The sequence below is a fragment of the Balaenoptera borealis genome (assembly GCF_965194805.1).
Source record: "Balaenoptera borealis genome assembly, chromosome: 20".
Taxonomy (NCBI): Eukaryota; Metazoa; Chordata; class Mammalia; order Artiodactyla; family Balaenopteridae; genus Balaenoptera; species Balaenoptera borealis.
In genome coordinates, this window is record NC_138879.1 from 37409496 (window position 1) to 37426362 (window position 16867).

At 35.0% G+C, this 16867-nt stretch overlaps 1 protein-coding gene across 6 annotated transcripts in view; it reads left to right on the forward strand.

Annotated features, from left to right (window-relative positions):
- INTS2 (integrator complex subunit 2) overlaps positions 1 to 16867 on the forward strand; it is a 60182-nt gene that overhangs the window by 39784 nt on the left and 3531 nt on the right. For all 6 annotated transcript variants that reach the window (XM_082371979.1, XM_082371977.1, XM_082371982.1 and 3 more), the window contains exons 16-22: positions 3809 to 3913; positions 6099 to 6263; positions 7303 to 7504; positions 10290 to 10415; positions 13875 to 14073; positions 16153 to 16404; positions 16758 to 16865. In XM_082371979.1, coding sequence (XP_082228105.1) covers positions 3809 to 3913; positions 6099 to 6263; positions 7303 to 7504; positions 10290 to 10415; positions 13875 to 14073; positions 16153 to 16404; positions 16758 to 16865 — 1157 coding nt within the window. The remainder of the gene's footprint in view (positions 1 to 3808; positions 3914 to 6098; positions 6264 to 7302; positions 7505 to 10289; positions 10416 to 13874; positions 14074 to 16152; positions 16405 to 16757; positions 16866 to 16867) is intronic.

The window sequence follows — 16867 nt, forward strand, 5'->3', positions numbered from 1 at the left end:
TTTCTCTGTGTATCTTTGAAGGTTTTTTGTTTTTGTTTTTTTATGATTCCACATATAAAAGAGATCATATGGTATTTGTCTTTCTCTGTCTGACTTATTTTACTTAGCGTTATGCCCTCCAGTTCTACCCATGTTGTCACAAATGGCAAAGTTTCATTCTTTTTTATGGCTGAATAACGTTCCATTGTATGTATATATATATATGTGTGTGTGCGTGTGTGTGTGTGTGTGTGTATCATATTTTCTTTATCCATTCATCCATTGATGGACACTTAGATTGTTTCTGTATCTTGGCTATTGTAAATAATGTGGCAGTGAACATGTGGGTATATATAATCTATTCAAGTTAGTGTTTTCATTTTCTTCAGATAAATACCTAGATGGGAAATTGCTGGATCATATGGTAGTTCTATTTTTAATTTTTCGAGTAACCTCGTACTGTTTTCTTTTTTTAAATTAATTAATTTATTTTTTATTTATTTGTTTTTGGCTGCATTGGATCTTCATTGCTGTGCGCGGGCTTTCTTTAGTTGCTGCAAGCAGGGACTACTCTTCGTTGTGGTGCGCGGGCTTCTCATTGTGGTGGCTTCTCTTGTTGTGGAGCACGGGCTGTAGGCGTACGGGCTTTAGTAGTTGCAGCATGCAGGCTCAGTAGTTGTGGCACGCGGGCCCTAGAGCGCATGGGCTTCAGTAGTTGCGGTGTGTGGGCTCAGTAGTTGTGGTGTGTGGGCTCTAGGGTGCACGGACTTCAGTAGTTGTGGCGCACGGGCTTAGTTGTGCCACAGCATGTGGGATCTTCCCGGACCAGGAATCGAACCCATGTCCCCTGCATTGGCAGGAGGATTTTTAACCACTGCACCACCAGGGAAGTCCCTCCATACTGTTTTTTATAGTGGCTGCAGCAATTTACATTCCTACCAACAGTACACAAGTGTTTCCTTTTGTCCTTATCTTCATCAACACATGTTTATTGTCTTTTTGATAATAGTCCTTCCAACAGGTATGAGGTGATAGCTCATTGTGGTTTTGATTTCCATTTCCCTGATGATTAGTGACGTTGAGCATCTTTTCATGTACCTGTTGTACCTCTGTGTGTCGTTTTTGGAAAAATGTCTATCCATATCTTCTGCTCATTTTTAAAAAATTTATTTATTTTTAATTTATTATTTATTTTTGGCTGCATTGGGTCTTCATTGCTGTGTGTGGGCTCTCTCTAGTTGCAGCGAGCGGGGGCTACTATTCTTTGCAGTGCATGTGCTTCTCATTGTGGTGGCTTCTCTTGTTGCGGAGCATGGGCTCTAGGCATGCGGGCTTCAGTAGTTGTGGCAGGCGGGCTCAGTAGTTGTGGCTTGTGGGCACTAGAGCGCAGGCTTGGTCGTTGTGGCACATGGGCTTTGTTGCTCTGCAGCATGTGGGATCTTCCCGGACCAGGGATCAAACCGTGTCCTCTGCATTGGCAGGCGGATTCTTAACCACTGTGCCACCAGGGAAATCCCCTCTGCCCATTTTTAAATTGGATTGTTTGGTTTTTTGCTCTTGAGTTATTTATATATTTTGCATATTAGCCCCGTGTCAGATATATGATTTGCAAATATTTTCTCCCATTTAGTAGGTTGCCTTTTCATTTTATTGATGGTTTCCTTTGCTGTTCTGAAGCTTTGTAGTTTGAAGTAGTCCCACTTGTTTATTTTGCTTTTGTTGGTTTTGCTTTTGGTGTCAGATTCAAAAAAATCAGTCAAGACCTGTGTCCGGGAGCTTAGCACCTGTGTTTTCTTCTGAGAGTTATATGGTTTCCGGTCTTAGGCTCAAGTCTTTAATCCATTTTGAGTTCATTTTTGTGTGTGGTGTAAGATAGTGGTCTAGTTTCATCTTTTTTCATGTATTTTTATCTTCAATTGCTTTCATTAATGTCTTCTAGTTTTCAATATATAGGTCTTTCACCTCCTTGATTACATTTATTCATAGGTGTTTTATTCTTTTTGATGCAGTTGTAAATGGGGTTGATTTCTTTTTTTTTTTTTAACATCTGTATTGGAGTATAATTGCTTTACAGTGGTGTGTTAGTTTCTGCTCTATAACAAAGTGAATCAACTATACATATACATATATCCCCAAATGGGGTTGATTTCTTAATTTCTCTTTCTCATTGTTTGTTATTGGTGTATTAGAAACACAACAGATTTTTGTGTATTGATTTTATATCTTGCAACTTTACTGAATTTGTTTATTAATTTTAACAGGTTTTTTCTTTCTTTTTTTAAATTCTTGTTACCTTTATGGAACTTTGACATCCAGAAAAGCCTCCTCAGCCACTCATTTACGAACCAACTCTACTTCACTCTTTAGGAAATTATTTGGTTCTGGCACAAAGCCATGTACCCTAAGGTGCTCCTTAAACGCTAGCTCCCTCATCTTACTGTAGAGGTCCCACGTGTTCACCTTAGCGTTTGCATGAGAGTCACTTATGTGGGCCGAAATACTTGTTGCTTTTACCACCTTTTTTTTTTTTTTTAGTTATAACAGTTTTTTGATAGAGTCTTTAAGGTTTTCTGTATAATACCATATCTGCAAATAGTGACAGTTTTACTTCTTCCTTTTCAATCTGGATGGTGTTGGGACCAGAATTTGACTGTCACTGGAAGCTATGTTTTTTTTTAACTGTGTTTTGAGATACATTCTTACTCAGTTCATAAAAGATTTGTGTGGAAAACTGGGATGCTAATTTATTAATTTACAAGGGGGATTATATCTAACCAAGAGGTATATGGTCTGTTTAGGGAATGATTCTCAACCTTTATTCTAACACTTGCACTCATATGCTTTTTATCTTCAATAAAAATTTGTTGAGCTTTACACTGTGTAATTTGTATTTGGAAAAGAAAAAGTATATTGGAAATGCTTTTTCAAACTATGGACACCCTGGTTGAGATGCTCATATAGTTTTGTTGTGTACAAGCAGAGTACCTTGGAATGAGATGAGGGTGTCAGGCATATAGCATATGGTGGAGATGAGACAAAGAAAGATAGCATTGATTTGCAAGGACCTTTACTCTGTGGGATCTGGGAATCCATGGAAGGTTTCTGAGCATGGAGCCAGAGACATGTGATCTGGCCAAATCTCAATTTAAATAAGAGGACTATGGCAGCAGTGTGAAGGATGGATCAAAGACCAGAGAAATTGGAGTCTGGGAAATTGAGCCGTAATAGTTATTTAAATAAATGATGAGTAGGCACTGATTTAGGATAGCAGAAAAAGAACAGAAATTAAGATGGATTTGTTTAAAAAAAAAAAGCATGTACTTGTTAGTTGAAGGTAGAAGTTGTGAGAGAAGGAGGTCATTCATATTTCCCAACTTTCATCAAAAAGAGTCACCACTAATACATAATATGATTAAATTAAGACTATTGGCATCATGAAGCTTTAAGCCGTGCTGGCATAACTGCATTTGGTCTTCCTAATTAGATTTGGGAGAGTCTTGACTGACTTCTCAGCTTTGGGTGTTTTTTTTGTTGTTGTTGTTGTTTTCTAGTGCAGGGCACTTCTGCAGGTGGCTTCTCTCACTCATGATTTTTCTTCCCCCTAGTTTCAGTTTCGGGGCATTTTCCGAGATATTGCCCTTAAGTATGTTCTTGCTCGTCCTGTGTATTCATTATTTTGGTAGTGATTCTTCATCTTTTATGAACTATATTCACAGATTAAGTGAATTAAAAGTAATTTGACATTGTGTTTGTTCCCATTTGTGTTGAAGGTTAAAATTTCTATTGTTTCTGACACTGTATCTTACATTTTTTAATCTTTGACTGACAGCTGCCATGCAAAGAAAGCCCAAATCATATTCGTCTTCTTTAATGGATCAGATTCCCATCAAATTTCTTATTCGACAGGCTCAAGGACTGCAGCAGGAGTTGGGAGGTATTTGTTTTATTTGCTTTTTGGTGCTAACGTTTATTGTTAAAAAGTACCTACCGTTTATGATGTTATAAAGTGTAATAGGTGCTCAATGTTTAAAGCCCAATTCAAGAGTGAAATTCCTCTTTACCTCCCTTGCTGTCTTACTCCCTGCAAACCACTCCTCACCCCCAAGGCCCTAGTTTCATTTTGGTGTGTAATTTCAGATATTCCTTTCTATAGGGTGAACCATATGAAATTGCAGGTATTCAACTATTTTTGACCTCCAAAAATGCAGTTTCATATGGTTGAAGCTAATAGATACACACACAAGTAAAAAATTCTTCTTTTAAACTTTAAATGGTATTATACTCTATCTCTTCTGAGATTTGCTTTTTTCTCTTTGAGTCTTGGAAATCTTATCATGTCACTTCATCTAGATCTACCTTATTGTTTTTAATTGCTCCATAACATTCCTTAGCGTGGAATTACTATAATATTTTTACTGTAAAACTGTCAAATAGAAATATAGTACTATTTTTTGAAATTCAAATTTTTTCTTAAATTAACACCTTTTTTTAATGTTTGAATGTGTGGGTTGTTTGTTTTTCTCTTTTTGGTTTTTTTTTTGAAGTTGGGAATTTTCTTTTTCTGTCTTTGTTACAGTTGGTTTCCAGGATGGACGTGAGCTTGCTTTCGTCATCTTTAGCCAGATGTCTGCATTTATTTATTATATCTTTGCATTATCTCTTTCTAGAGAAATGATGTTATATTTGGCAGCTTTTGGCAACTAACCTGTTTTATTGAAGAGATTATGAAGTGTAGATTAATTTGCACTATTGTAAGCAGTCATCTTTGTGACTGTTTTGGGATAGTCTTGACTACACATATACTTGTGCATTAAATTTAATACCACTTTTGATTGTTACAGTGCCTTTTCAAACAGAAACATTTATTTTAAGCAGTTTCTATGAGAAAGGAAACAGATACTTATCCCTCTTGGGACTAAGCAGTGGTTTGATTTGATCTAAGTTGCATAATAAGGGGTTGATTGGATCTAACGTACTTTTATTACTACTGATACTCTTACTGCTAACTCTTGCAACTTTGGAGATGATGATGATAATTGTTTAGTAGCAGCAGCATTTATTAGGTAAATAACATAGTGGCGCGTCATATATCTAAATAGGCATTTTTATAGTATCATCATTTATTTTCTCATTATTAATATTACACAGTAATAATAATGAGTATTCTAACTATGCTGTAAGCAAAAGATTAGAAACAAGACTTAGATTTAGTCAAAGGAGGGTTTCCCTGTCCTTTTGAGCTTCCTTAACCCTTCTTAAAAGAAGACAAATGCACCCCCTTGTGGGTATCGTCAGTACTGCTTGGGTTGGCTGACATAGCTGTGTGACTTTGGGAACGTTAATAAATATCTTTCAGCCTGTTTCCTTATAGTAGAATGGAGACAACATTGCTTACCTTGTAGGAATGTTAGGGTGAAATGAGGAAATGCACATAAAGTGTACATTTAGGTACTCAAGTTGGGCAACTTTAATTTCACTCATCTATAGCAATGATTCTCAGCTGGGTTGGAGGAGAGGACATGTTCTCCTGTAGAAGCCTATCAGAATTTCTTCTTTTAAAATCTTTTAAAACTTGTATTTATTTATGTTTTGGCCGCGCTGCTCGGCATGCGGGATCCTAGTTCCCCTACCAGGGATCAAACCCGTGGCCCCTGCAGTGGAAGTGCGGCATCCTAACTACTGGACTGCCAGGGAATTACCAAGCCTATCAGAATTTCTGAGTGAGGCCTTTTTCAAACCATATATGATCTCCCCGAAATGAACATTCTTTTCCCTTCTCTTTTTCTCCTCCCCACTCAACTCTTGAACTACTGCTATGTCAAACAAATTTTCCTGATGGGAGACTTTTATGCTGGGATAGGGTGGAAGAAAGCTTGAGAACTTTTGACCAAAGTAGTGGCTTCCAGCTTCCTGTGCATCAGTTCACTTGGCGATCTTTAAGCAGATTCCCTGGCTGAACTACTGAACAGAAGTTCTTAAGCTGTAGTATGCATGCATAAGAAGGGCAGATTCCTTTGGCTTGCTGTAAATGAAAGGGAGAAGAGAGAGGGGAAAGAAGAGAGAGAAGATTTTGATGTTTAAGAATGAAGAATCCAATTGACTTCTTGTAAATTTTCAAGGGTTGCATTCTGCTTTACTTCGTCTCCTTGCAACTAACTACCCACATTTATGCATTGTGGATGACTGGATCTGTGAAGAAGAAATCACAGGGACTGATGCCCTGTTAAGACGAATGCTCCTGACTAGCAATGCCAAAAACCACTCTCCTAAACAACTTCAAGAAGGTATAATAAATTGGTATGCCTTTTACCCCTTTAGTGGTACACAGAGGTGTTAGGCCTGTGGAAATCTTAAAATCATAAAATCACGCAGAATTTTCCTGGAGATATAACAGGGTTTTGGTGAACATAAAGTAATTCTCTTTGAGTTTAAGGATTTTTTACCATTTTTTTCTGACATGCTTGCATCTGTTTCCTCATAGGTTCTACGTTATATCACTAAACAGGTCATGTGGTTTTAGGAAAGTCCTGAAACTGGTCAGAAATAAGTGCCGTGGAATAGAACAATGTATCTGCTGTTAATGTATAATAAGCTAGATCAGCACTTTCAAATAGAAATATGATGTGAGCCACAATACAATTTTAAACTTTCTATATATTGCCACATTAAAAAAGTAAAAAAAAAAGGCAAAATTAAATAATTATTTTGTATAACCCAGTATATCTAATACATTATGATTTCATCATGCAATCAATATAAAAAGACTGTTAGATATTTTACTGTTTTTTCAAACTAAGTCTATGTATTTTATACTTACAGCACGTCTCATTTTGGACTAGCTGCCTTTCAAGTGCTCAGTAGCCAGAAGTGGTTAGTGACTGTTCTATTGAAGGAGCACGATTCTAGCTATTTTTTACTAACAGCTGCTTACAGCCCATAAAGGGCCACCCGAAGGAAGGTGTCAAGAAGTTTGAATTTTTCAAATGAATGTTAATACCAAGAGCAATAGTTCGGTATATTTTCATGTTTCAGTTAATTTTTTAAATCAGTGTGAATCATTGTCTTTGGGTCACTCTCACTAATGTGATTTTTAAAATGAGATATTTTTTGTTCTTTATGAAATAACTGCAACTTAACATGAATTTTTCTTAAGGGCCTAATTTTAAGTATACCCACAACTATGGCTAGAATGGAAAGTTTTACTTTTTTTAGAGCAATACTGTTTTCTTGATTTGTTTCGCCTATAGAGTGATAGAGCAATATTACTTCCTATTTGGTAAGCTGTATAGTATTTAGATTATGACTGTGAAGTTTTCCTTTTAGCATTTTCAGCTGTCCCAGTAAGTCACACACAAGTGATGCAGATTCTAGAACACTTGACTCTACTCTCTGCCAGTGAACTTATACCATATGCAGAAGTATTAACATCCAATATGAATCAGCTGTTGAATTCAGGGGTTCCAAGGCGAATTCTTCAAACGGTCAATAAGCTATGGATGGTTCTTAATACTGTGATGCCTAGAAGGTAATTTCAGTGTATTGTTGCATGTAATAGATAAGTGTATAGCAGTGATTGTATACAATAACTTAAACTTAAATGTTGAAAAAAATTGTTAAAAACTTTTTGACAATATAAATCCTTTCTGAAGACCACTAATTAAAGAGTTGTTATAACTTTAAGGAAAAGAATAAACTCTATCTTAATAAACAGAGAGAAACCTTCAAGTATTTCCAACTTGAGAAAGTTCTTTAAAAGGGAGTTCTCATGTAGAGTCATCTGTGGCTAATTGTGATTTAGATTACCATTGTGTCTTGCATCATTGCAGTGGCTCCAAATTTTGCGGTACATTAAAATCACCTGGAGAGCTTTTAAAACTCCTGATCCCCAAGTTGTAACCCATGCCAGTTAAATCAGAGTGGAACGCTGGATTCAGTATTTTGTCTTTAGTCAGATGGGTCGCTGCTGTTCCATAGACTGCATCAAGAACACTTGGTCTGCTCTAGGAACAAATGCTGGGCTGGACTTACCTGAGATTCTGATTCAGTAGGTCTGGGAATATTTATACTTTTTAAGTTTGATTTTTACTTATATCAAATTAATAAATGCACGTAAGTTAAATAGTGTATAAGGTCTTCCCCCACCTTCCCATTTTAGACTATTGATCCTCAGAGACAATTATTCTCAGCTCCTTTATCTTTTAATTCTGGCATTTATGTCCCACCATGTATCTCAATCATATGCTTATAATTACTATGATTTCCTGACTTTCCAATTTAGAAATTATCTTTTGACTTCCTACAAAATCCTTCATACAAGATGAAGGTTTAGCACTCTTACTTGCTTCCCCTGTGAGTCCCTCTTCTTCCATATATTCTCCCTCCATTTCTCCCAACACAGTTATATCAGAATTTTGGGTTAAAGAAATATTCAGTGTGCATATTATTATGACTACATAAGTGTTTTTTATAGTTGATATATATGTTATCCTTTGATTACAATTTCTCTCTTAAACAACTGCCCTCCTTCATACCCCACATACAAACCCTGAGTTGTTTGCCTCTTTTCCATTTGTTCAGGTTTTTTTTTTTTTTTTTGGTATCAGTAACCAATTCACTCTCAAACTCTATTATTGAGTGGAAATTTACATTAGTTAGTTGTTAACACATCAGGTAACATTTTTCCTTGGAAACCTTCCTTTCAGATCTTTCCACCCTTATGCTTCAATCTGGGACACTCACAGTAGCCATCTGGAATGGCTTTGTCTCTTGGTTTGAGTCCATGTTTTTCTCTTTCTTGATTTAGTTCCTTATTTCAGTGAGTGGAACTAATGCTCAAGTTGCTTCCTGGGAAAGGTGTTTGGGAAATTTTTTTTTTTTTTTTTTTTTTTTGAGGCTTTCATATGTGAAAAGGTTTTTATTCTTCCCCTCACATGTGATTGATATTAGGCTAGGTGTAGAATTCTAGCTTATTTTTCCTCTTAGCAATTTGAAAGCTTTATTCTATTGAAGTAATTAGAGCTTTCCTGATTGCTTTTGAGTAATCTAATCTTATACCAATTCCCAATCCTTTGTATGTGACCACTGTTTTTTCTCTTAAAGGTTTTAGGTTCTTTTTCATTGTTTCTGAAATTTCATGATGATACATTTTGGTTTGGGTCTTTTTTAATTCATGGTGCTGGGCACTTGGTTGGCCTTTTTTTTTGTCAGGGGACTAGTGCTGATGTCTTCACTTCTAGGACAGTTTCTTGTATTTTTTTTTTTTTCTGCAATAATTTCTTTCCCTCTGTTTTCTGGAATTTTTTGCAATTTGGATTTTAAACCTCTTGAACTTACTCTGATTTTCTCCTTTTTTCTCTATTTTTAAATTTCTCTTTTATGTACATTTTCTGGATATTTCCTCTATGATATCTTCTGATCTTTCCTTTGAATTTAAAATATTTCTGTTATAATCTTAATTTCTAAGAGCTCTTTCTTATCTGAGAATCTATAAATGCCTCCTATTCTTGTTTCATATACGAAATATTCTGTCCTTTAAGGAAATTAATTATAGGTTTAAGAATGTTTTTTTCTTCTCATCTCTATATTCTCTGTTTCTTTGGCATTCCTTTCTTTCTGTTTGTATATTTTAATCTTTTTCAAAGTAGAAACTTTCTTTAAATGTCTGATGATTGTTGGCTATCCACTCATTGAAGAGTGGGCAAGCTGTGTGTGTGAGGTGGAGCTGGTGGACTCCTGGGCTTCGCTGTAAGAGGTCAGACACCCTACATACTGGCATATTCTTCAGTAATTCTGATGTGTAGTCAGGTTAGTAACCACTTTTATAGTCTATTGATGTTTAATCTCAAAGTGGCATCTCGTATTTAGATTCTATGATGATAAATGTAGAACAGTAATTTATGGGGCCAGTTACAGTTTCAAAGTGCTTTGGTGGATATCATTTCATTTACAGGTATTATATTCATATTTTACAGAGGAGGAAACAGTTCAGAGAGGCTCCATGACTTACACAGAGTCATATAGCAAGTATGGTATAACTGAGGTTTTAATTCAGATTCTGATTTTATATGCCATGATTATTCCCTTACAACTGTGAAGATTTTTGAAACTACTTTTATTGTTTTATCTTCATTTGTTTTAGAAACATAATAATAGGTTAGATTTCTGTAGTTTTAATTTTTCCAAGTTCATTTACACCTGTTCTCTAATTTTTTTCCTGACTATATTGTTCTAAGATAAAAGGAACTGGATGGTGGCTACAGGTTTCAATTATGGTATAGCTATTTTTGAACATATGATTATTTTCTCATCAGGCTGTGGGTAATGACAGTTAATGCACTTCAACCGTCAATAAAGTTTGTACGACAGCAGAAGTATACTCAGAATGATCTGATGATAGATCCTCTCATTGTGCTAAGATGTGACCAGAGGGTGTACAGGTATGTGTCATTTGAGTTCATTTTTACTATAGAGTTATGCTTTGGAGAGTCAAAGGAAATTGAAAAAATTCAGTTTAAACTTATATCTTCGTGTTCTTGCAGGTAACTTGGCAGTATGACCTGTGAGGTTTTTGGGTTTTTTTTGGTTGTCTATATTCATGAACTTCAGTTTAATATGTGGTTAATAAACCTAGCCTTAACAAAATGCCATCTTTGGTTTTGGCAGCCCTCAATAGTGGGCTATTCTTTCTCTCAGAGTCAAGATAGTGAAAAATGATACTATTTCTCGTAGCATTGTTGAAAAAAGCTTTTAAAAAACTGGTTTATTATGAATCATTACATGCATTAAAATTGTGATCCTTTTGGAATCCTTAATTGTGATGTTAGCTTTATTGATTCCACATTTGTCTATACTTCCTTGCCAATTGCTTAACTTAATCAGTTGCTTTGAAGTAGCTTCACCTCAAGAGGTGGGATTAATTAATTCACATCATTAATATTTGAATTTCTAGTTGCTAAGCTAAATAGTAACAAAGATATACAAGTTGAGGGGTCTGCCTTTAAAGTGATTATCACTTGTATCGGGAAATAAGATAAATACCTGAAAAGTTAGATAATATGGTCATGTGCAGATGAATGGTACAGTAAATGAATGGTGTTAAAAGTTTCAGGAGGAAGTGAGACTTGAGTAGTATTTTGAAGTATAGAAATAGGGTTTAGATGAACAGATACTGTAACGATGGGGCGTAAGAGGTCAAGGAAGGTATTGTGAGGAAAAGAATAGTGTGAGCAAAAGTGTAAAAGCAAGAGTGAAAAAGGCTTGAGTGGAAGGCTTAGTTTTTGAGAACACACTTTAGAGTTGGAATGTTAGGTTAAGGTCAGGCTATGGAGGGCCTTGAATGTTAGGCTGAAGAGGTCATTTAGGTGGTAACTTACGAAGAGACAGTTCACACAAGATAGTTCAGAGGGGAAAGAAACTGGAGTAAAGAAGAGTAACTAGGATACAGTAATATACTCATCTGTCTTTAACCCTGGGGATGAAATTCTTGAAGTGGCAAAATCTGCAGAATCAGCCAAATATGGTTTGGTGAGATCAAGGTCTCAGAGGGAAGAGGAATCAGAAGAATAAACAGTGTAAATGACATTAAGTATCTATTTAATAAAAAGAAAACAACAGTAAGTAACACTTCTAGAGAAGAGCGATTTCTAAAACAATTTATCAGTGTTAAAAATCCACTTAAGTAGGTAACCTTTCACCTAAATCACCCGCAGTTGTTCAGGAGGCTGTTAAATTATGGTATCATAATGTATGAAATGTTTTTGTAGCCTAGATCTTTCACTTAACAACTTGTGAACCTTTTCTCATGTTAATAGATATTCTTATGTTAATTGGCTACATAGTAGTCCACATAGATATGCTATGCTTAATTCAGTTCCCTATTGTTGGATATTTTGTTTATTTCCATTTTTTGTTATTATTGATAGTGCTGTGGTAACTATTGTGTACTGAGTATTTCCTTAGAAATGATTCTTAAAAATGGAATTATTGAGGCAAAAGGAACATGCTCATTTTTAAGTCTTTTGATTCATGTTTTCATTCTGCCACTCAGAATGGCTGAACCTGTTTACATTTCTATAGTGATGTTTGATGTTGTACACTTTCCTACACTGTTGTATATAATTTTTCCAATTTGATAAGTGAAAAATCGATTCCCATTTTAATTTATATTTTTCTTAGATTGAATATTTTAATATACTTATTGGCTATTGGTATTTCTTCTTTACATTTAGCCTAGTTTTTATTAGAATGTTTACCTTTTTTGATTTAAAGAGCTCTTTATGTATAAAGGATATCAGCTCTTTGTATATAGAGTGCAGTTTTTTCTTTTATTGTTCTATTGTTTTGCCTTTAATTTTGTTCATTTTTTAAAATTTGATTTTTTCTAAGTGATCATTTAGGTGGTTTTTAAAAATGTCAAACAATATGGAAAGATATGACATTTTGGATTTGTTTTGAACTAACCAGTGGTGATGGTGGGAAAGTGGATGGTGGGGTATGGGTGAAATAAGACTAGCGATGTGTCGATAACTGTTGCTGCTGGGTGATGAGTTCTTAGAGGTTCATTATAATATTCCCTTTTTTATGTGTGCATGAAAGTTTTCATTATATACATTAATAAGTGCACAAACAAGAAGATTAACAAGGAAAAGGTGTACAGTGAAAAGTCTTGTTCTCTCATATCTACCCTGCTGCCATTTTTAAAGCAAAGTTTCTCTTTGAACTATTGACCAATCCCAGTTCCATCTCCAGAGGAAACTTTATTGTCATATGTAGCTTCACTTTCTGTGTATTTACAAATTTATAAACAAATATTTACTTTTTTGTTTTGGGTGGTGTTAAAAAAACGTTAAGTGGTTTTTGGTAGGCTCTATTTTGTTTTTTTTTTTTTAAAACTTACCATTCTCAACATGTTTTCCATATAAGTATGCATAGTTCCATCTCATTGTTTTAACTGCTACATGGTATTCCATATATACAGGCCTCTACAAACTCTGATTCAGAATGTCTGGTGGAGTTTAGGATTTTTTTTTTTTTTTAATAAATACTCCAGGTGATTCTTATCTTCAGTTTTGGGAATATTGCCATGGTTTATTTAACCATTGACATGTTTTTTTTTCCACTATTAATACATGCATGTTTACTATAGAAAATTTGAACATTTCAGAAAAAGTATTGACATTTCCAGTGTTTCACAGTTAAAACCAAAGCTGTACTGCCTGTTTATGTGCACATACTCAGTCTGTGATAGGCTGGGAAGTGGCATTGTCCGGTTTTTCTAAGGGCTTGGCTTTTAATATTTTAGTGGTTACTGATTTATCTTTTTTGGTTTCCTTTTTTACATTTAATTCTTATATCTATTATCATTTAAATTTAATTTATAACAATTTTTGAGGAATGAATAACTGTATTCATTTTTTGTTTTGACTGTGCTGTCGGGCATGCAGGATCTTAGTTCCCTGACCAGGGATCGAAACCCATGCCCCCTGCATTGGGAGAGTGGAGTCTTAACCACTGGACCACCAGGGAAGTCCCTAGACTATTTGTCTTTGAGGACAGCTGCCTTGCAGGCTCATATCTAAGAGATTTAATGGTAGTGCCATTTTTTTGTAAAAAGGAATGCCTTTTTTCTAGGGTATGTATTATATTTGATTTTAGTTGATAAGATGAAATAAATAATACTATTCATACAGTCTTGAAATACAGAGAATTATATATATTAAGCTTTCATTTTTGAGAATGAATATTTTGGTGGGAAAAGTGTTACTTTTCTACTCTTTCAATGTTTTCAGGTACTGTTCAGGTTTTTCTAATTATTCAAATTGATTGACCATGTTCTGACTAATTTATAAATTTATATTTTTTCTCATGTATTTTTCTTTTCTTCTTTCTGTGTTTAGATGCCCCCCACTGATGGATATTACTCTACATATGTTGAATGGATATCTTCTGGCATCCAAAGCCTACCTTAGTGCTCATCTGAAGGAAACAGCAGAGCAAGATAGGCTTTCTCAGAATAATACAATAGGTTTAGTTGGACAGACTGATGGCCCAGAAGTTACCAGAGAGGAATTGAAAAATGCATTACTGGCTGCTCAGGTAATAAAGTAAAATTTAGTCAAAAAGGCCAAGGGCTTCCCTGTTAATATAATCAGTTAAATAGATGGCCTTCTATATACAATGGTGACATATTATACATTCCTTTTATTACAGAAGGTATATTATAGTGGTGTTACCTTTGCTTCTGAATATCAGATGGACTGTATTATTAAAATCAGGAATAATCTTCATGGCTTTATTTAATAGCTATTTTAGTGAGATTTATATTTTAACAAAATATAAGACTTTTGTTTCTTAAAATCAAATGGTGGAAAAAAATCTAATGGTGGAGACAGACAAGAAGTGTGTATATATATATATATATATAAAATAAAATGTCAGGCAGTGATAAATACTGTAACAACACAAGTAGTTAAAGTTTATATTTAGAAAAGTTTTATAACAATATAGAATTTACTGCAGCCTTAGGTAGTAATTTTTGACTAATGCAGGACATGCGAGATGATTGAATGTTAAGCAATTTGAGGTCTTCAAAGTAGAAATGTTTTCTTAGTTTGAAATATATTTTCTGAAATCTTTTCATTGGCAATAAGGGGAATTAGAGTAATAATATAGGCCCACAATCCCTTATCTGTAATACAGAAATCCAAAAAGCTATGAAAACTGAGGCATTTTTTTTGGTAATTCAGTTGGCAGAAAAACCTGACCTGATGTGACCTCGTTTGTGTCAAAACTTGACCTGAATTGATGTGAAGCTATTTATGGCCTTTATCCCACTTAATGTGAATGTTGGTATGTTTTGTTGCAGAAATATTAATACATTTGATTACAATGTACTGCCTTAGTCTCTGCTGGAGGTGTTATATAATATTACAGAAAAAAAAAATCTGAGTTCTAAAATAAATCTGACCCTCAGAGTTTCAGATAAGGGATTGAGGATGGTAATAGCTACCATTTATAGAATGCTTATTATATGGTGGGTGCTATTCTGAGTTTTTTATGTATCTTAACTCATTTACTCTTTACAACCAACCTATGAGGTATGGATTATTATCTCCATTTTTACAGATTAGGAAAATGAGATCCAGAGAGGTTAAGTGACTTGCTCAAGGTTATACATTTAGTAAGTGGGGAAGCTGGGATTCAAGCTTGGGGAGGTTGGCTCCAGAGTCTATTAAAAAAAACAAAACAAAACAGAAAACAGTAACAACCCAAAACCCGTCAAGAATGATTATAAACTAAAGTTTACTTTATAAATGATTATAATGTAAGGTTAACCTTAGTTTATAATCAAGTTATTAAACAGGTAGATGGAGTAATTGTTTTCTTCTATCCCAGGCAGTGGCAGTCTTTCAGAGATGCATGTTATGTATTCATTTTCTTTTTCCTTCTTCCTGCTAGATGCGAGTGATTATAGCTCTCCTTTATAGGCAGGGGCATTGAGTAGATCACCCCTCAAGAAACTACTTTTCTATGAAATGGCACTCAAGCTTGTAGACTGAGCAATAATGAGTTGTATAGGTGGAATGGATGGTAAGGCAGAATCTTTCCAGAGCCTTAAAGAGCCTATCTTCAAATTAAAAGGAAAAAGAGCTTTGGGGAGTGACTTTTAGGCATTAATTATTAACCACCATCTTCAGAGGTGAGAAAAAGAGGGGAATACACGATAGGGTCCTGGGAGAAGTAGGAATTTAAGAGGAAGGAAAGGAGATTCCTGTAGAAGTCATTTTTTGCCCTAGGGCCTGTTTTGGATGACACTGAATTAGAATACTCTTGTAGTAGATGCTCTTAAACTCGAGTTCATGTATCTGCCTTAGAGATGTGTGACCACTCTGAAATTATGCCATATGTTGCTTTGTTTACATATGTTAATTTTTATGCTGAGAGGGTATACAGTTTTCTTCAGATTCTTAAAAGGGTTCATGGCCCTGAAAAAGATGAGAACCACTGGCCTATAGATTGTTCACTTTTTCTCTTAGAAGTACCTCTTTGCTTTTTGTTTTTTTAAAGGAACTGTTATTATTATCACATGTGTTCATGTGAAAACAAAATCAGATTTGGTTTTCAAACAGACTTCTCAGAAACTTCTTAAATTCACTGTGTTTTATTTGCTTGTAGGATAGTGCAGCTGTCCAGATTCTCTTGGAGATTTGCTTACCTACTGAAGATGAGAAGGCAAAGGGTGTCAATCCAGACAGCTTGCTAAGGAATGTTCAAAGCGTTATTACTGCCAGCACTCCTACTAAGGGAATGGAGGAAGGAGAAGACAATTTGCTCTGTAACCTTCGAGAAGTTCAGTGCCTTATCTGTTGTCTGTTGCACCAAATGTACATTGCGGATCCCAACATTGCTAAGCTCGTTCACTTTCAGGTCTGGTTTCAAAGAATGATTCTTTATGGTTGAACTTTATTTTGGGGGTAGTTTTGAAGTACTAAATTAATAGGAATCATTTAGAAACTGGAGGTCACGCAAATGATCATGGTCCTTTGCAATATGGAGAAAAATCCAGATTTTTAAAATTTGATTTCAGCCTAATAAAGTGTTCATATAATTTATTTGTATTTTAGTGCATCAGAGAGGTAAAATGCCAGGAAACATGTAGGGCATTGTAGCCTTCTGAGCAACTGTTACATAAAGGAAGTGAAACCTTCCTTTATATTTTTATCTGTATTTGACTTGCAGCTATTTTATTTCTAACTTTCCCCCCTTTTTTGTTGAGATAGGGTTATCCATGTGAACTTTTGCCTCTGACAGTCGCAGGTATTCCATCTATGCACATCTGTCTGGATTTCATACCTGAGCTTATTGCACAGCCAGAACTTGAAAAACAGGT